At 36.7% G+C, this 20,771-nt stretch overlaps 1 protein-coding gene across 1 annotated transcript in view; it reads right to left on the bottom strand.

Annotated features, from left to right (window-relative positions):
- Positions 1-20,771, bottom strand: part of ITGA8 (integrin, alpha 8) — a gene marked incomplete at its 5' end in the record, with an annotated part of 104,283 nt that overhangs the window by 16,619 nt on the left and 66,893 nt on the right. The window contains 5 exons of the mRNA XM_010192522.1: positions 4,281-4,394; positions 7,302-7,427; positions 13,294-13,452; positions 15,298-15,403; positions 18,869-18,949. Coding sequence (XP_010190824.1) covers positions 4,281-4,394; positions 7,302-7,427; positions 13,294-13,452; positions 15,298-15,403; positions 18,869-18,949 — 586 coding nt within the window. The remainder of the gene's footprint in view (positions 1-4,280; positions 4,395-7,301; positions 7,428-13,293; positions 13,453-15,297; positions 15,404-18,868; positions 18,950-20,771) is intronic.

The following is a 20,771-nucleotide window of genomic DNA, read 5'->3' on the forward strand; positions in this document are numbered from 1 at the left end:
GTTTTTTTATATTACTGCCTCCCCAGGCTCTCCCAGAAGGAGATTTTTATCATTGTGAGGAACTTTCAATGCAGTCTGAAATAATAGTCAAGAATGAGCAGAGTTCGCCTTCCCACAGTGCTCTAAGTGTCCAAAGAGCTTGGAGCCTGGCAGGATGTTGCAAATCAGACAGGAGGTACAGATTCATCATTTACAAATACATTTTCAAAACAGATGTTTTTCTAGCCAACTTCTATTATATTAAAAAGTACCCATCAGAGTTCAAAGAACATTGGTCAAGATCTCCATGGATCTCCCTCTGATGACTCAGAAATACCATGATTAGACAAATGGGGACATAATAGGGCCCTAAGAGAACACAACGTAACATAACCAATTAAGGTTGTTTCTCTTTTGCATGAATCAGGCTATTATTTGCTTGATCAGCAAGTCTGAATCCAAAAGTCAGCTTTACTAGAGGGTTCATATTTACAGCCAGGCTTTGAAGTTAATCCAAAAAAGTCTGTGATTCTTCTTGGCCTTTGCACAATGTCTGTCTCTATCTTTGTTGGCTGGTTGGAAAATTGGGCTGCTTTATTTACTCAAACATGTCTAATCATTGCACATCATTTAACTGTTATTTGCTATGGGCATTGGGGTTTTAAGGCGACAGATTACAACTGTCAGGAGGCAAAGGGGTCAGCTGCTGTCAGTTAAACTAAGTAGAAGAGGAAGAAGTCACTCAAAATCTGACTGATTTTTTGTAGCAACAAAATATACGGGCTGATCCATATAACTTCAATGAGAAACATGAATTATTTCATCCTAGCTTTAAATCACTTTCAATTCCTCAGTTTGCATCTGCAGATTTCAGCCTAGATAACAGCAGTTGTTTTTTTTTGTATACTTGAGTTTACTTCTGCAATAACCTTAGGAACTAGAAGTTTACAGGCTTACTGAGAGCAGATTATGCCCTTTTTTAGGAAACTAATAATGCTCTACAGTCTTTTATGGTGATGGCTGTATAACTGTTAATTTTAAAAGGGGCTGTGAAAGAGGGAACTGTTTTGAGCTGAGTGCGAGGAAGGCAACCAGATCCCATCACACTATTTGCTCTCTCACTTCTCAATATATGTTTGCATGTGAAGCGGGGGTCATGTTATTCTGGCAGCTTTTTAGACATAAATGGAAGGATGCAACAGTTCTCTAGGGACTACTTTTTAACTTAGAAAAAAAAATCCTGTTGATTTAAGTGGAGCTTTCTAAGCCTTTACAAGGCTTGTAAGTTACTCTCTGAAGGAAACTGAAATGCTTCCTAAGGATACAGATACAAGGTAAAATTATCACAGCCCATAATAAAAACTTGCTTGATAGCAAGGGTATGTAAGGGCAGTGAAGTAAGCAAAAGATGTACTTGTAGGAGTGTTTGCCACAGCATCTCTGTACACAGGGGTCCTACAGGATGGCTCATCCTCGCCCTCTGCACAGGTTGGTGTAAGGTTCCCCCTCTGCCTTGAACTCACTGAGTGAAGGGAGCTGCAGGCATAGCAAGCAGGGTCTACTGAGGAGCAAGGAGGAGCTAAATGGACTGCAGCACCAGCATTGCCTGTTGTGTTTGCACACACTTGTGTCTCAAGGCACAGCTATGACCATTCTCCACCATTCAGATCAGGAGGGCAGAGAAGGGTGTTTCAAATCAGCTGGATAAAACACTCTCTGAGGACGTCTTTCTGTCTTGACACTGATTATCAAATTAGGAAACCAGCTTTGGCATCTAACTTTCAGATGAACTAAAATTAGGCAAGATGAGTCCCACTGCTCCAGCATTAAATATGCCACTGAATTTCATGCAGTTATCCTTCTTCCAAACCGGAGTCAGGCTAACTAAGCTTATATTCTAGAAGAAGATGCTGTTTTTATTGAGACACTAAGAAAATGAGATTTCATGTCTTCTGTAGCTAGTTTGTTCCAAGTGTTACATATTCTCTGTCACAACCAAAAACTTAGAGAAACACTCTGTTTCTCATTAATTTTTTTAGCTTTAATCTCTTATAGTTATTTCTTGTTACATACTAAACTGGACTTAGAACAACTTTTATGAGTCTAATTCCCACTGAGATAGCTGTAAATGGCCTAGAAAATTGGCATCAAAAGATCTGTGCAAGGGGTTTCATTTACGTGGGGTTTTTTTTCACAGGACTTTGGTTTTGGCCCTTACAGAGTTAATCAGACTTCATCAGCAAAAAGATGAACAGAAAGATGTGACTGGACCCAGAATACATCAAGTCCTGTTCCCAGTAGGGTAGCTAGCTAAAGGAGCTAAGCATTATCTTTTGTTTGGTGAAGAAGATGAGGCAGATTCACAGTGATATTACTTGGACACTGCAGTTCCAGCCAAGGATCATATCTCCGCCTATCTGCCTGTCTCTATGTGTTAGGAACAGAGAACCTGTGCAGTTAAGTTCTTAACTAACTTAACAGGGACTCACCAGTGTATGAAGGTCAAACAGTCTCTTACTGGAATTATGAAAAATTGGAATAAAATTTCTGTCATTTTTTCCAGTACGTATGTTTTCCCACGAGTGAAGAGATGCTTACATACTGATATTTTTGGTACAAAATTTTGTAAGACCTTTGCAAAAACTTACACTAGAAGATGTCCATCCCAGTTACCCAGATTTGGAAGGACAGAGAGACATCCAAGCTGTCAAGCTTTTGGGCTTACATTTGAACCAGAGCCTGCCCTTTTTCCCCAGTAGCAGATGATTTGCTGGGCAAACCTAAACAAAGTACATCCAGTCTAGCCTTTCAAACACATTTGCTAAATATACCTTCTCTTAAAAGTTTTGTATTTGTGTTAAGGGAACTGAAGAGAGGGTATGAAAGTTTCTTGGGATTGACTGTTAATATAAAGAAAATGTACCGACAAATCAGGAATTAATTCAGCCTTGTATCTGAAAGAATGACTTTTGTTACCGAGCTAGACAGAAATCACTTTCTTTCAAGAAAGGGCAGATAGCTCTATGCTCTGCTCACAATGGTGCTAATATCTGCTGCAGAAGAAACACAGAATGTGACCTTAAGTCCTGACAGATAGGTAGGAACGACTTTTCAAGTCATCCTTTTGGTAACCACTGCCACAGTCCAGTACACCAAGAGAGACTTGTGACTCCAAAAGTTCGCGCCCATTACACATTTGAAGCCATGATGGTTAGCTATTGAACTGGCATTCAGCTTTCCAAAACTTCTGTCCCATCTACTCTTGTTTCACCAGGAAAGCAAGATAAGCAAGGAAGAATCTACCTTCGCATTTGAGGAAGGGGAGAAATTCACTTAAAAGGTGTGTGGAGCTTAATTTAAAGCTCCTGTTCTAAGCTGAAGATCCTCAATTCTTCTCTTGCTAAGGTAAGAGGTACTGTGGGGATAAATCATTCTTCTCCCACAGCTACAAGGAACACAGGAAGGCTCTTGCATTCCAGACAGAAAGACTAGAAATTCTAAATCCCTTCAAGAAGGAAGGTGATAATCTATCTGTTTGATCAAGACAGGATCTGCAGTTATTTCCTAGTAAACACAAACTGAACTATAAATTTCTTAATGTACTGTCCAGTGTTACAGATACGACAACCACATAGTACTATAAATACACAGCCAGCTGCAAGGCAACAGCTCACAGTACAATCCCTCTGCCTTATGTACTGTAACTATAATTCTGAGTGCAGATCATGTTGGAAACGTAAGAGTTTGCAAAGAGAAGTTAACTTCTTCCACTGTCTGCACTGTCCCTTCTTTTTATTGGTAAGTCACAGATTGTCACTATATGAATGTTGCATGTCATATGATCTTGACACTCATTACTCTTCCCTAGATTAACAGAGAAAGAACAACAATTTTTAAGCTGGACACAGCGTACACCATCTACTGTTTGGCTCCAAGAAAAGCCTTTCATCAGGAAAGATGTGATTAGTGCAGAGCATATAATGGAGACCTAAGAGATTATTAATTTGGGCCAGTCCAGAAAAGCAGAAACAAAACCAGGAAAGGTGTTTAAAAATAATCTTGGAATTTTCAGGTAAGATTCAGGACATGAATTTGAGAGGGAGTGATAGAGAGAAAAAGAAAAGTAAGCAGCATGCACGTGACCTGAACAGGAACACGTAAGATGTTATATTCAAAAAAAGTGATAACAGAAAGGATCTGCATTTGGCCCATTTAATTTCATCATTTGTATTCTTAAATATCTGGTCAGATAAAACATGCAGGCATCTCTGTGTACACAAAGAGATTTTTGTGTTCATTACCTCCAGGAATGTTTGGGCCCATAGCCGGGACCTGATTTTTAGTGCTGCACTCTTCCCTCTTTCCAGTTGTCCCACCGTGCAGGAAACTAAGATACACTTCACATTTGTACAGTTCTGTGTACAAAATAAAGGAAAGTCGTACCTATGCTTCAAAAATGTATATAATGAATTTCAAATGTTATAAATTAGCAAAACAAATCTACTTTCCTTTAAAGAGTTAAGTAGTCTGAAATCAGTAATTTAATCTAATATACATGAGTTATCGTGAGAACTATAAAGCAAGGGAGAAATTCTTTTTGCACCACCAATGAATACAGCCACCTACCTGAAGCAATGAAAATAAAAGTAATAATTTTCAACAATATCTGAAGAACTCTTAAAATATCCAGGTACCTATCAATTCTCCGAAGGATGTGCTTTGTCTTTATCAGTCATTTTGTGACTGATTCAGCATGGATTTTTTTATGTTCTCTGTTTTCCTAAATCTTTCTTCTAACTCTCCTGGTTTTCTTACTGATATTTACATTATAGCAGCCAGCACATTTCCTGAGATTCATTCATTGCTCTACTTGAAACTTGTTGTCTATGAAATGTTCCTGATGAGCAGTGATTCTGGCTACACACACAGGGTTGAAGGCAAAAGCCAAAAAATGCAACTTAAAACTATACACTCTGTTAAAGTCTGCTGGACGAATGGAAACCACTGAAGGGAATGATCAGTCTCATGGGATAACCACAGAAATTATGTGGTTGTTTGGGGCATAGAAAGGAAGAAAAATCTCACAGAAAATGTATAGGTTTATAAACACAAATGGGTTTTACCTGAAAAGTTCTGGTTTTATTCAGAAGGAAGGCTGAGTTTTTAATTGATTCATATTTTTATAACAAAGCAGAAAATCCTTCCCTACAGATGGTTTATTGACACTTCTGACAGAAAATCCTCCAGTCTCGAAAGCAAAGCTAAGTTTTCACAAGTACATTCCCTTGGGAGAGAGAGAATGGCTGCATTACCAAAGCCCATACTTCAGAAAGTGAGATGATGATGTACGGAACAGATCTCAAAACACCCTTAAGGAATCCTGTCTTTATAGACAGCTTTGCCCACAGATCTCTCTCTTACCCTAAGTTAAGTAGAAGCTGTACACTTAATCACTGTTTTTTAAATCTGCCTGAAAATTAAGCTGTAAACCTTGAAACTTGCAACTATAAACCTTTTTTGAAATGAGTATTTAAAAGTATCTGTTTATTTAGCTTTTCATATTTAAACATCCTCCAGCCAGATTTATTTATCTTGCAAGAAGGAGGAGAGCTGTTTTCATTAATCCTAGTGGCCAAAACCAAATAATAACAAAATAAATCATTAGTATACAAAAAAGTCTACTTTTGGCTGACATTTTAGGACCTGAACACGTATTTCTATTTTTCTTAGTAATGCATTTAGCCTGTAGTGATTTTCAGAACACTGTAACACTAAAACTAATGGAAGAGAAACCAAATGTTTAATAAACAGTATAAATAGAATAAGAGGTTCTCAGAACATCTTTCCTCTCTGTGAAAAAGCTTTGCTGAAAATGAGATTAATTAAATTTTCTGACAAAAAAGTAGCAATTTTAGCAATGAATTACCTTTGACCAATCAGTCATTTTCTGAAGCAACATTCACCTTCCATGTATATTTCAAATGTGTGATAAAAAAAAATAAATCTGGATCTGTAGTATGCAATGCTGAAGGCACATAGAATTGAGACACTTTTCTAAATGAACAAATGACATACTGCTTTTCTATGACCATCCTGAAAAGTCCTGCCATACATCAAATGGTAAGCACTGTACCCAATCATCCTAATTTGTGCTTATCAAAAGCATATTTTACTAGAAGACTGCTCATCACAGTGACAATTACATATTACTCAGCACTCGGCTAAATACTATCTGTCTGCATCAAGCAGCTGAAAAACCTCTGCTTTGTATTTTAAGATGCAGACACAGTACATACTTAAGAACTTTGTTAATCACTTTCAGTTGCTGCAGTAATTTCTATGCTGGCAGCATGTGAGCCTTAATCACTGATAAAGATAACTGATAATTAAGGCATTACTGAAGAATGGATTAAGTGTTCTGTGGTATTGACTGGTATGTCTTCAAAAGCCCAGGCATTTTCGCTTCAGCCCCAGTGGAATCATATTCTTCCTGGGGTATTAGGTTGATGAAAGAATTACATACGAATCAACAGTGATTACTGTTTAAAATGGGTTCATCTGTGATTTTGTTCTTAATAACATTACGGTATTCATTACTTTCAGATTCTGTCTTCTTCCTGTTATGAAAATTGCCAAATTAACTTTCAGAAGCAGCATAATTATTCTATTACTCCAGAATAGTTAGGCCTGTGAGGTTCTTCCTACCAAATTCTAGTGATGTCAAGGTAGTCAAACATGAGCTTGCAGTAAACAGCTTAATAACAGACTGGACAGCATGAAAGAAACTCTGCCTGAGGTTCATAAAAATAAATGAAAAGCGTTGACTGCATGAATCCCACAACTGACCTCAAGGTCATCAAATCTGAACAGAGCCTCTAGGCAAGGTGAGCTGATACCTGCAATGCTGAAGTACACTAAAGATGGGACACTGAATGCAGGAATGGACAAAGGCCATCCTCCTGAAAATACAGCCAAGTCCAAATACTCAGGTACCAGATTGACTAATCGCAACTATTTTCCTGGGAGAGAGATCTTTGCTCTTGCTCCAGTATTGTCTGGAATGTTAAAAAATGCAGTGACCTGTCCCATTTACTTTGCTTGTAGTACTGTAAAGGGAAAGATCTTTCTGTATGTAAATGAGTACTGGGGGGAGCAAATGCACTCCTATTTGCATGTCCGAATTGTTACTTTACATGAAAATAATAAAGGTTAAAAATCACCTAGAACAGTATTTAGAAGTCTGTAAATAAACTTCAGTCAAACAAACAGCCACCTTGATATATTGCATGCACAGTCCCAGTTTATAGTTTTGGATAGCTCACCAATACTTTTGCAAAGTTTCTCCTGTGAGGTTCTGCCACTGCGACATCCCTTCTCCTGATATAATGAGAAACTGTGGAATTATATAAAAAAGCAGCAAGTTCAGGAGTGTCTTGTGGAACAGCAAACTGCAAAGAGAAAACATGTGAATGATAATGACATGCTGATACAATGGTTCTAACAGATCTGTTCCCTTCTCAGAGCTCTTGAATTCTGGATTAACACTGTTTTTTCATTTTAACAGCACAGCCATGAGAATACACTGTCTTCAGCTAGACGCATGATTATTAATAGCACAATAAGATATTGCCCAGTTATACGACTTACAGTAGATAACATTTTTTTTCCTTTTTACTGGTGTCAGTTTCATTGCTGTACTTAGTTTTGTTAGACTCTTGAGGCCAGATTATGATCTCTGTAACAGGATAAATTTAAAGTTGGTGCATTGAAATCCGGTCATTAGTTCAGATCAGAATCTCCCTATCAAAATATAATGATTTTACCAGCTTTAGAAAGTAGAAGGAAAAAAAAGGAAATCTGAAAATTAGCAAAACAACTTTTGATCATTATTTGTTACAGGTTTCTTTTGATAACAAGTCAACTTTGTATAATGAAACAATTTGTTAATATTTAATCTCATATCAAAATGTATTATCTTCAGATTTATTTTAATAGATTTTTTCTTCTCTGATTAAAACCTACTTTCATTGTTGTCTTTAATTTCTACACAGAGCATTTATGGCTCTTTCAACAAGCCTCAGAGAATGCCTGGGAACCCAACTGCCACGGAGGGAAAGATAAATTCTAACTTATGACAATCCAATTATGTAAAATTGCAATAAAATATATGTGGAATTTTATAGTAAGGTCTCATCTGGAACTCTCTTAAACATAGACGAGATTATTCCTTAGAAGCCTCATTATAAAAAGCTACATCAGATCCATCTTCTCAGTTCCTTTAACCTCTGAACACAAAATCTTAAACAAATTCCTAAAGAAAATGTTTGTAATTGTAAGGAATGTTGTAGCACTAAAGACAAAAGAATAGCTATAAACACACAAAACCTTCCACACATTAATGCTGTATAGTACTAGATTTGGAAAATTTGTACCATTCATCTGATGCTAAAGAAGGAACTACTTGGACATTTTCTGAGATGTTCAGTCAAAAGCATCCTGCAAAGTGAAAGACACTATAAATTATTAACTGATGAAAACCCCTTAAGCAAAAATATTTTTTTCTGTTTCTTAATTAAGTTAACATTTTTTTGCAATAGGGAACAGTTAAATAACTAGTAAATCTCTCCCTCTCAATGTGATAACGTGGAAATTCTCTTTCCAGGATTTTTTCACCAGCATATGTAGACTTCCTTAATGATGACACATTAAAAGAACCACAATATAATAATGACATGTCTTTGAAGATCCCTCAATATATGATCGCAACTGAAACATAAGTAGATCCACTGGAATACTAGATGATTTTTATATGTACTTTTTTTTTTCATAGATCCTAGAGTGTTAGCATCTTCAGTCGTGAATTACTACAGCAAAGGTTTGAAAACAGTCCTCTGTGATTAAGACCTACATGTCTCCTGTCACAATTTTAAAGCACAATTTCTCCAGTGGCCTAGATGTTCAGGTTAAAAATATTGTTTTATCCTTCTTGAGCCAGTAGCATGGAATTGTACAACTCTCTCTTCTGTAGCTATTTTATATGCCATATATTTAGCACACCATACCTTAATTTAAATGGATTCTCGCACCCTCCCTTTAAGTACAATGGTCTGTCTTGGTTTCTTCACCAGGGAGAACTGTACTGCTTTCTTCTCTTAAGCCTTGTCACTTTGAGCAGATTTCCAGATCTCTGCAGCTCTTCAATTCTCATTTCAAAACCTGTTTTTGCTTTCATCTTTTTCTAGCCAGGCAACACCCTCTGCTGCAATGTGTAACTCCACCAGAAACATTCTGGAAGAGGACTTTGTGTAAAAGCTGGTATACAAGAGGTGTTAATGACCATTCAAGATGATGCATTGAATGATATAATTCTCTAGACCAGGACTTACACACAGTAATAATGGCACTGCAGCATGAGAAGACACTGCCTCTGGAGGAGGTCAGTACTGTTAATATTTAATTAACCATCATGTTGGTGAATGTACCTTACCCATGTAGTGGATTTTAGCTGCTATTGCACTGCTTCCCCAACAGACACCTCACTCAGCGCGCTCAGCTATCCAGAATGTGCCATGTGTGTCACCCTGTATTGTGTACCATACTTGGAAACCACTGCCCGTACCTCTGGCATTTATAAGCACTGGCTCCATAAAACTACCTTTTGCCAGCAGTCTGGGGAAAAAAAACAACAAATGAACAATACTGGCTCAGGCCAAAGGTGAGCCCTCTTCTTATCAATGCTTCCTTTAAGCATATGTGGAAGGGAGTATGGACAAGGCATGCACATACAATGCTTTTTCCTAATAACTTTCAGCTTCCAAATGTTTTCAGCTCAGGGACTTCCTGATCTGCGTGAAGTCTTTGTCCATGTATTAATCTTCACTGGACTTCTCTTTCATGAATTTGTCCAGTTCCCTGTTAAAACCATGTAAACTTTTAACCTTGACTACCTCCTTTGGCAACAAGTTCCAGACATCTAATACCTGTCGCATGAACCACCACTTCCTTTTGCTTGTTTTGAATCTGGCTCTGCAGCCTTCATTTGATGCTCCAATTCCTGCGCAGTGAACACAGCGCATTCCCATGTGGGAACAGGCAGAGAGTGGTCACTCCCCACCCACTCTCCTCCTGCCACTTCTGATCTTGCGGATCATATTTAGGCATAGTCACCTCCTTTCTAGACTGAAGCATCCTAGCATACTGAGTCCTTCCGCAAGGGTATCTATTCCATGTCTTTGATCAGTCGTTTCGCTCCTCTTTATACCTTTTGCAAGATTCATAACTTTACTGTCCTTTCACATCCCCCATCGCCTGCAGAGAAAGATAAGCTACAGAAAAGAAAAAGTCTCTAAATGGTAGTCTTCCCATGTATGCACAGGTTTGATTTATCTTTGTGGAAGAAACAACAAAGCACAAAGGAAACAAGACAAGAAAATCAGCAATTGGGAAGAATATACTGCTTTAACTGAAACGGAAAAATCTGTGAGTCCAAGGGGAAATGCTCAAGCACCCTAAAAGAGCTAGGTTCTAAAATCCAAGAGAAGCCAGGCATATAATGTCCTTAGCCTTACTTGGAAATTTGAGCCAGGCATCCTGCTGTTTATACAAAACCTGAAGGAAGCTGTCTCTGTATCCTCTTCCCATCTGAACCAATAGATAAATGTTACATATTTGAAACCTGATTTGTGTATTCATACTTTTCAGTGCTTTGAAAAACTGAAATAAGGAAAGGATGTCTACATTCTTACAATAATTACTGTGAATCTAAAGCCATATTTGGCTAAGACAGAAGGACCATTATTTCATTACTACAGGAAGATTTCACACAAGTCTCAGAAGAATTTAGTCTTGTTTATTTAACAGAGGTAATCATTGTCAAGTAGGAGAAGGAAAAGGACATAAAAAAACCCCAAAAACTATTGCCTGAAAATGTTATTAAGAACTGTAGCACTATTCTATCCAGAAGTTCTGACCTCCTCACAGTGATGTTCCCATCTCAGCTTCTTAACTGAAACTTAGAACAGAATGCAGTGGCTAGGGATGGGGGATGCTGAACTCCTTTTCATGTACTTGCAACCTGATCTGTCCAGTGGCTTTAAGACGCTGGGCTTGCAAACAGAAACACAGCAGCTCAGCTTCTTGCTCCTCACCACTTTCGAAAAATAGGTGGAAATGGGGTGGAAAAGATTAATAGAATAAATTCTCTGTTTCCAAACTTGCTGCGTTTTGGGTACAGAATGGAAACACTTTCTATCTTCAGTTTCCTATTCCTCATCTCCTTTCTCTTCTTCTAGAGAAACTAAATAAAAGGGAGGAATCCTAACACCTCTCTGGCTTCCTGGGTGAAACACAAAAATCTAGCCATAATGTATTTGCTATGCATCAGTTTTTCTGTATTCTTGTAAGTATATATTGTAGTTCTGTCTCTAAGCTAAAGACTTGTAGTTCCTGTGGTGGTGAGCAATCCCCTTCACTAGAAAGATGTCTCCACTTTCATCCACTGTGCTGAACTCAAACCCCTCCTGGTATGCAAAAAACGTATAGCACTTTTAGCATTTGGAACACAGTTCTTCCCGCAAGATGTTTAACAAGCTACTGGTTAAACTTGAGAAGTGTTGTTTACTCCAGAAGTGCCTGGAATCAGTTATGCTTATTAAACTGGATACCTTGGTTTTGATGGGATAATACATAGAGCTGTGTTTTGCTAAATCTTCTGACTCTGAGCCAAACCCAGCTCTTTTGGGAGGATCTGCCATCACAAACATAGAGCTTAAACCACACTTTTAGACACTGGCATATCAGCACTTTACTAAGGAGATCACTACTAAGTTTCCCCAAGTTAGTGTTTCCTCCAAACTCTGAGATCCAGCTCTGCTATGAAGGAACCATGTTCATGGAAGGTGAAGCAATCTGGACGGCAAACAATACCTAGGAGTACCATTTATGAAAAAATTGGCAGGGGAATTTTTTCCATTTTGCTGGTATGATTTAAATAATTACAGAACAATTTCCAAGTAGAAAAACCAAAAATCTGTCATGTTGCTTACAAAGTTGTAACTTCTATGAGTTAATATTGATTAAGCTACTAAATAATTGTAGATTATATGAATCCTTTTAGCAAGTGGAAATACATGAAAACTTCCATTTCTGGAGTACATTCTAAGCAGAATTTCAGTTAATAATTTCAATTTATAGGATATTCAAAGTATGATCTTTGAAAAATTAAAATCATTAACACTTTAACATAGGTAAAAAATGTATTGGCTTCTAAAATGACTCCCATTTCACAGATTATACTGTCTCATAACATGTTGAACTTAATCATAATACAAAATATAGCATATGATATTAAAAATGTGTATCTTATCATATACTTGGTGCAAGGTAATAGCCCTTGGAGACAAAACATGCTGAGAACTGACTGGCTAAGACTGTGCTTGGACGGCTTAAAGACCAGCTTGGATAAAGCCCTGAACAACCTAGACTGATCTCACAGCTGACCGTGCTTGAGTAGGATGTTGGATTAGAGTATTCCTGAGGACTCTTCTAACCTGAATTAGCCTAATATCCTAGAAAAAACCCCACCATACAAATTAGCTGTAAATTGTTTGTATCAGAATAAAAAACTAAAATTGCATTACACCCTTTAAAATAGTTAATGCTACAATACCTTGTGGCTGTCTGCTGTCTATTAAGTAAATAGCTCTGAAAAGTTCATGTCTTTCAATTTAATGATATTGCATCATTGTGCTATAAAGGATTTTCCCCACTGCTAACAGGTTCAGATGTTGGACCTTTTGAGAAACAAACCAGTGCTAGGTTGTCAGACTCAACCGAAGAGCTATGTGCATCCCTTGACATGACAAATGTTTATGTCACCCTTGGGAGTTCATTTGCTAAGCACTTCTGTACAGGTGACTTTCTGAATTAATGCACTCTGTAGAACACAAGAATTTTCAGAGTTCCATGACAACTGAAAAATGTTGTGTCAACTATTCAAACCCATGTTAAAAACAACCCTCAAGGAAAACCCTGCAAGTTTCCATTTAAAAAAAATTATCTTGTATCTGATGCTGCAACACTTAAACAAAATACAAGTTTCTTCTGATAAGAAGAGTACAGAAACCAAACACATACAATGCAACACAAGTGTCACACTACAAACATTACAGACTATCTAAATCTTGTTTCATACCCAAGAAAATGATCTGATGGTCATTGTGAAAATTCCCCAAAAGTTCCATCCCATTGTGAAGCTTATGTGGAAAAAATCAAGTTAAACGCAGACAGGGATGGAAATAAAAGGGGTTGACTTACCTTTATTTGCATTGTATTAATAGGAGAGTTTGTTTGACAGTGCAATGGTCCATGTGTCTGAATATGCAGAATATAAAGAAGAAATTCTTCTCGACTGGACACGGGCCAACCAACATGGAGAACTGTATTGTTGATGGCGCTTGGTCCTATATTGTGCAGCTGTCAAACAAACATAATCAGTACTTCCTATGGTAGTAAATAACAACAAAAACCACAGCAAGTACCACTTAGACATTTTCAAATTCTTAGTGTCCACAGCCTTGAAGTACTTTGGGAAACGTATAGATTATTAATAACATTTTATTGATGGAGAATCTGTGGCAGGTAGGGGAAAAGGACCTGTCCGTGTTAGTTCCAAAGCCAGTGGCAAACCTTGAAGAAGAACCTTTTTTTTGCCTCAGTCTGTATTCAAGAAATATATCACCTTTCCCATTTTTTCCTATGGCATATCTGAAATTACCTAAAAAATTATAAAAACTCCAAACCAAAAAACACTAGCAAAACAAACTATACAAATATATTAAATGAACCTTAACAGAACATACTTGAAAATAGCAGCTGAAACTTCCAGGCACAAAAGAATCACATTTCAGGGTGCAGGAATAGACACTATAGCAGAGTTTAAACTGGACTTGGGGGTTAAGAACTCTGTTTTCAACATTTCTCAAATTTCCCCCAAAATAAAAAGAACTCATTTTCCTAAAGTAACATTCCAGGACATATTATTTTCTGGGAAAATGAGTAAAGATAGAAATAATAGAAATTTTAAAATCTAGATTATTAAAATAGTCTTCTTATATCAGTTTACAATCTGAAAATATCTGATGACCACAGGAAGTTTGGATGTGTGTTAACAGTGGGCGTGAGAACTAAAGAAGCAGAACACCATGGAGCTTTACTCAAAGTTTGTACAGATGTGAGAATGTTTTTTTAAATGTGTAGAATTTTTGTGACTAATGAGCTTTATTTAGAACCAAATAACCCCAAATTTCAATCTTAAAGCTTCTCCAATAAGGGGTTTTTTGGGTGTGAGCTTGGCCTTTTTAAATGTTTTTCTGATATCAATAAACCATGAAAGCGAATTCTTGAATCACTGTAGCTAATTACTGTAACTATTTTAATACACTTGAAGTCAAAAATATATATAGTTCCACAAAGAGCCCAAATGCTTTAGACAGGAAGATTTGTTAGAGATTTTTCAGTTTAGAAAAATGTCTTATGATGAAGAATTCACAAATAATTTGTATTTTGCAGTCTGATGGATTTCAGTTTAGTATTAGTCATGCAAATTGTAATCTTACACTGCTGATTAAGCTCAGTTGCTTATATTTTCTTGAGTGCTAGTTCATGAATTATAACCATATGTGAAGCACTCTGTTTTACCCCCTGGAATAAAGGTCATCCATCAGATTCCAAAGATAGTCTGTATTGCATGTAGTTCACTCAATGCACTTTTTTCTAGCCTGGACTTTTCTCTTTTAATTGATGAATTATCCATAGGAAAAAACCCAACAATACAAGGTAGGAATACATGTACTTCAAACTTTAAGTGCTATTTTCAACAGAACATTTTCTGAGCAATGAGGTAACAAGTTATGTGTATGTCTACCTTTTTTTTTTGCAGCTAGCTAAATGTTAAAGGAAACAGCGTTTTCCTGTGCACATTTACAGCTTTTAATGAGAAACCAGTCAAATCACTGAAAATATTTGGTATTGATTGTAGGCATTTAAGCACTGTTTTTAATTCTTGTCAAGGACCCGAAATGTTTATAGGTCCCTTAAATGTCAAAGACAGACTCCTAGCATAAACTAACATATCCTCCACTAACATGAATATTTATATATTGGGGTTGTGAATTCCCAGATTAAATTTGGGTCATATGCTTAAGTCAGAATATTTACATTTGTGGCTTTATCTAATTGCAGATGAAGACAATAAACCAAAATTATCAGGATTTCACTGGGAGCAGCATGAGGTCCTGTGGTAACAGATATAATTTTTACCTCATAGATGTGTTCTACTAAAGGACCAAGTTCTTCTTCTTTTGTAGGTTCATCTTTGGGTTCCCAGTTGTGAAGCGGCAAAATAATTGTTGGGGGGTGAGACACTCTGTAATATATAAAACAGGTTAAACCAGTAACTGGTACCAGTGATAGGCTGCATTACTTTCAGAAAAAAATTAAGACCACTATAGAAACCTGAGCCCTTAAGGGCATTTTATTTGGGCACATTCATCGGAATTAGGTGAGGTGAACAACACAATGCTTTCATAAAGTACTACCCAGTCCTTACAGACTACTGAGGGTGTGCATTTAGTTTCATACTTGTTCTGATGGATGCTCCTTTCCAGACAAGTGACTGAATCTTTCTCTATCTGGAGAGAGGAACACAGTCTATTGGGCATTTACATCATTCTCACTGAGGAGATATATGAATACATTATCCACAAAACTAGAGTAATAATATGTCAATAGGTAAATAAATTATTTTCTCATTTCCATTAAAGCCTGTGGATGTTTAATGCTATGCATCTTCCTTATATGTAATACATTTTTAGATAATTATTTAACTGCTCTGACTTTAAATTCCTTATAACTTCTGTTATTATCCCTTTAAAAAACCTTGCAAAGTAATTGATCTCATTTGACAGGTGGGAAACTGAGGTATTGAGACTTCCATAAAGTCATAATGGAAACTGGTGTATCAAGAAACTGAATTCAGAACCAGCACTTGAAATAGTGCTCCTGGCTTCCCCTTTGCTTTGCAAATGAAGTGGCAGCTAAGTGAAACACTGTTGCAACTTGCAACATGTAAACCAAACATGAATGAAGAAAACAGTGACATAATATTTGACATCTTTCTTTACATCTGCTATTTTATTTTTCCTTTCCTTCTCTCTCTGACCTCAAGAAAAGACCAAATAGTCTTCTGTTAATGTTTCTATGTGAATCACATTTTGTTTCCCACAAAACCTGGAAACTCCTTGGAGGGCTCTCATTCAGATGCCAACTTTAGCTTTATCCAGTTGTTGCGAAGTTGGGAAATCAGATTCCAAGAATTTCTTTTAGCATGGTAGGCGAGTTCTGGCCCAAACATCTGTCATCTGCTAGTACTGAAAGCAGCTCTTGGTTCTAAAATGGTAAGTATTACCCTTTCTTTACAAGGGTAAAATTTCAATGCTTGTTCTGCCTAAGCTGGAATTTTGCTGATAAAAAACTGTTAAAAAAGAACTGCTGATGGGTTTTTTTTTCAGAATATAACATTTGACTAAAATGATGGACTTCTATCAATCAATGTTAACTCACTTTCCCTTGAGTCTAAACAGAGAAAGCACCATGGCAGATTGCCCCTTAAAGAGAACAGAACACTGGATGTTTCTGTTGCAAATGCTGACATTTTAAAATACTTCAGGAAGAATCAAACTGTTCTGCTGCCAGCTCTTATGTCATATACAATGAATGAAATGTCGATAGAAACTCTTACACGGAATACAGCTTCTCAAAGCAGCAAGAGATCCCGGAGAAGAACAACTTAATACCATCCAGCTAAAGTAAAACTCTTCATGAAATGTAGGGTATCCTGGAGTATCCTGCTAACTCTAAATACTTCCCCAGATTTCAAAAGGGCAGCAGTTTGTACTAGTAGGTATGCCAGAGGACAAATTTACAAGCCAAACCAAAGGATAAAGGAAATGAAACATATTCATTGAAAAGTAATTTCAGATGAGGTACTTAGCCTAACTTGTGGTATTTAACAAATGGCCTTGTTTCCAATGAAGATTTTAATTATTAATTGTTGGAGAATAGAAACTTTCTTATGTCATTACAAAAGCCAAGACACTGAGACCCTGAAGCTACTGCAAAAATGTGCAAACCAGAAACTGTACATAGAGAAAAAGAAGCAGGCATGAGGTTTCAAAAAACAGTGTTTTCTAGTACACTCCCTGTGCAGTGTTTTTCTTATCCACAGAATTATGAAGTGCAAAGTGCAAATGTAGGCATTCAATTAAAATTATTATAAAGTATGTAAGAACATTTATTTTAACAGACTTTACAGTTATTTCGAAGACTTCTGCTATTGACATGAAAGTAGCAAAATCAGGTCAAATTAAACAGAAATCATCTGTTCTGACTATTTTATTTTGCATTTAACTGAGAATACTTTCAACATTTAAATGATTTATTAAACATGGATTTTTCCTGGACTTTTAGGTGACAATGATCAGTCTAACAAGACCACTGAAAAATAAGATAAAGGAATTATGTTCCACAGAAAATGCTTATGAGGGATATACAATAAGAATTCTGCCAGCTGCAAATCCTCCCAGTCAAAATTACTTCCCGACTGAATCCCTCATTCCTCTAGTGCTCATTCAGCAGTGGAAATAACATTTACAACTATAAAACTCTTACATTTTTATAGGGAAAAAAGTTAAGCAGAACAATCAAATCTCAGCAACTGCTCCTTGGATGATCCATCTAAGAAGTTATTTTAAATTTCTTTTGAATAGGATATTGAAGATTTCTTCCTTTCTCAGAGTCAGTATTTGCATGGATCCACTGTGCAAGTATATAGGCATGTGTGCATACAGACAAATTCATAACTAATTACTTTTCCTTAGTAAAATGCACAATGATTCCAGTCCCACTTCATGAGAGCAGTAGGAAAACCAATGCAAGACATTTTCCAGTCCAAATGTGGACACAGTCTCTCTTTTATTTTTATCTAGGAAATTGTGAGCAAATAGTTCCTTTGCAGCTGTATGCTTTAGCATCTCTGAGTAATTAGCAAAACCTGTCAACAAAGCATTCAGGGATTTTCCTTTGTACATGCACGCTACAGCTAGTAAAATTAAAAAGACTTAAGAGGAAAGGAACTGGCAGTCATTCAATTAAGTAATTCCTCAGTATCTAATGACCTCTTTCTTAGCACTGCAGGCAGCAATTGAGGCCACTTTTTCAACGTGTGGGCATGCTCTTTTTAAGAACCAAGGATGTTTCAGTTGTTTTTGGTGTCTTTCTACCTATTACAGAATTTTTCATTAAAAAGAACACATTAGGGCACAGAAGTAACAGGATGGAGGTAAAAAGTTTCCAAAGAGTTTGCAAAGATTACAAAGTTTGTAAGATTTTTCTATGAAAGTGATGAGCAACCTTACTGAAAAAAAACCCACCAGAATATACAGCACTGGGAGCAGCCCCTACTGAGAAGTCTCGTGTATGTATCCATAACCATTTCACTGATCCACTGAAACTCCAGCCAGTCCTTAACCTGGGTGTCCACCCATGGAAACATCTAGTAATTGCTGTCTCACAACATTTTCTCACACATCTGCAGCCCACCAACTAACCCCTTTGATTCTTATTTCTTCAGCCTCTACTTCTCTTTTTGTATTTGCTCCATTCTGCAAGGCTTGCAGGGGTGAGACTCCCTGGGAATTCTCAGGTGTCTTTGGTGAATAAGGTGTTTGGGATGATAACAGGTCAAAAGATTCACTACATAGGATTATTATATGTGGAATGATTCAATACAAAAAATAGTTATCATTATGAATTGAAATGGTTGATTACTTACCCTCTGATCTGTACTTGAGCCATAGCACTGATGTTAATATGGAGGTTAACTAAGTTGCTGGTGGGATTAATCTTGTTAGAACTGTAAAAGATATGCATAAGTGTTACAAAAGGTTATTTAGCAGAACTCTAGATTGTTATAGATTTAGCATTGAATACCACAAGGCCTACAATTAAGAAGTGATGTCATTGGACATATATAATAATAATATATAGTCACTCTTCAGACTTGTAGGACACTGGTATTTAAGTTTGATATTATTGAGCTCATCGCATGTTTCATAATAAAATCAACTCAAGCTTCCTTTAAAGGATCCTATGTGTGAACATGATGATAAAAATTTATTTAGCTCAGTATATCATGTAAATTCCCTTGTTCAACTCGGTTATCTGTATGGATAGGAGTATCTTAACAGAATTCAAGGGTGTTTTATGAATTGGAGGAAGGCAGTGTTAATGAACAAGACAGGCTTTGTTATAACAAAATTTGCCTTCACGACCCTCCAAACTTGTGACTTCTGCATGACAGAGTCTCAAGAAAAAGAAAAAAAACCAACTGTTTCTTTACCTTCCTTAATCTCTCCTCTCCCCTCTCCAGAGTGTTTACACACTCTTAATCTCCATTAGCAGTGAAAACAGATCCCTATGTTTAACGCCTAGTGCTCTCACTCATTTTATTGTCTTTTCTTACTGCAAATCCTTAGTAGTAAAGGTAGTTTCTCGTATTTCAAAAGGCCATTCCTATGGCTAAAGCACATGCATGTAAAGAAAGGTTTGCAGGTTCAAGTTCACAATGACAGTGAAAATAAATAATTACAGAACTTAGAATTTCTTTAATTATGGGATTATTGATACTAAATTTGGAGGATTTTTGTTTCAAGCCAGTGTGGAAGTACTTCCTTGCTTCATGGACACTAAGTTTTGTTGCTGTTACAGTTTATTGTTATCACATCTGGGTAGCATCAGTCAAATGGAAACATTCAGAGGAGGGCAGCATTCCCAGCGACTGATTTCTGAGCAGTAAAGGGTGATACCACTTTGATCCAGGCTTTCTGGTTACAGACTGCTAAAATTAGGAGCAGCTCTAATTTGTTTGTAAACTAATGCAGATTCCCCTCAAACATAATTTGAACTTTTGATGTAATAGTCTGTATCCATTGATTTAAGTACAAAAGTACAAAAATTGCTTAAAAATTACTATATGACTAATTTGTTAGAATAAACTGCTATCCAATTTGTATAGTGGTACTACTTTCCATAGAGTTAAAATACAAATTTTCATCATATATATTTGGCATTCAAATCTTGTTTGTGCTTTATGGTAACAGTTTAAATAAAAGTGCCAGGACATCTCCCTCTCTAAGGGCTATATAATTACCTACCAAAATCCACACCAGAAAAGGACTCAGATTTCAAGACACTACTCAGCCTCTTGCTGATTTCCTATAAGTAATGAACTTCAGTCTCGCAAACCAAAATATTTATTTTCCACTTGATATTTTGAAGTAAATTAATGGTCTCCCTTTTGAATAACTCAGACCAGGACACAAATTCAGACATGTTCTCTGCTTCTCTTTCTGTCCCTTTAGGTAATTTCCGCTTTCTGCCCTTATGAATTTGTTTCCTTTTTCTTTTAAGATTGTTTTGCCTGTTCACTAAGGACATAGAAGTGCACAAACTGTAGTGCTGCTTGAGAAGGAATGTACAAAGCAACAAGTTTTAACTGTAGGGTACATTCCCCACACAAGAAATTTAGCTTTTTTTTTTAAGTAGCTGGGTGCTTTTCAGCATTTTGATACTGGTCTGTGCAAACTGTCCTTTTTGGTAACCCAACAGATTTCCTCCCTTTACATTTTCATGAGCTGTGCCTATGACTCATCACAAGCATGAGATGTTACTGTCTC

The sequence above is a fragment of the Mesitornis unicolor genome, unplaced genomic scaffold (assembly GCF_000695765.1).
Source record: "Mesitornis unicolor isolate BGI_N332 unplaced genomic scaffold, ASM69576v1 scaffold29549, whole genome shotgun sequence".
Lineage (NCBI taxonomy): Eukaryota > Metazoa > Chordata > Aves > Mesitornithiformes > Mesitornithidae > Mesitornis > Mesitornis unicolor.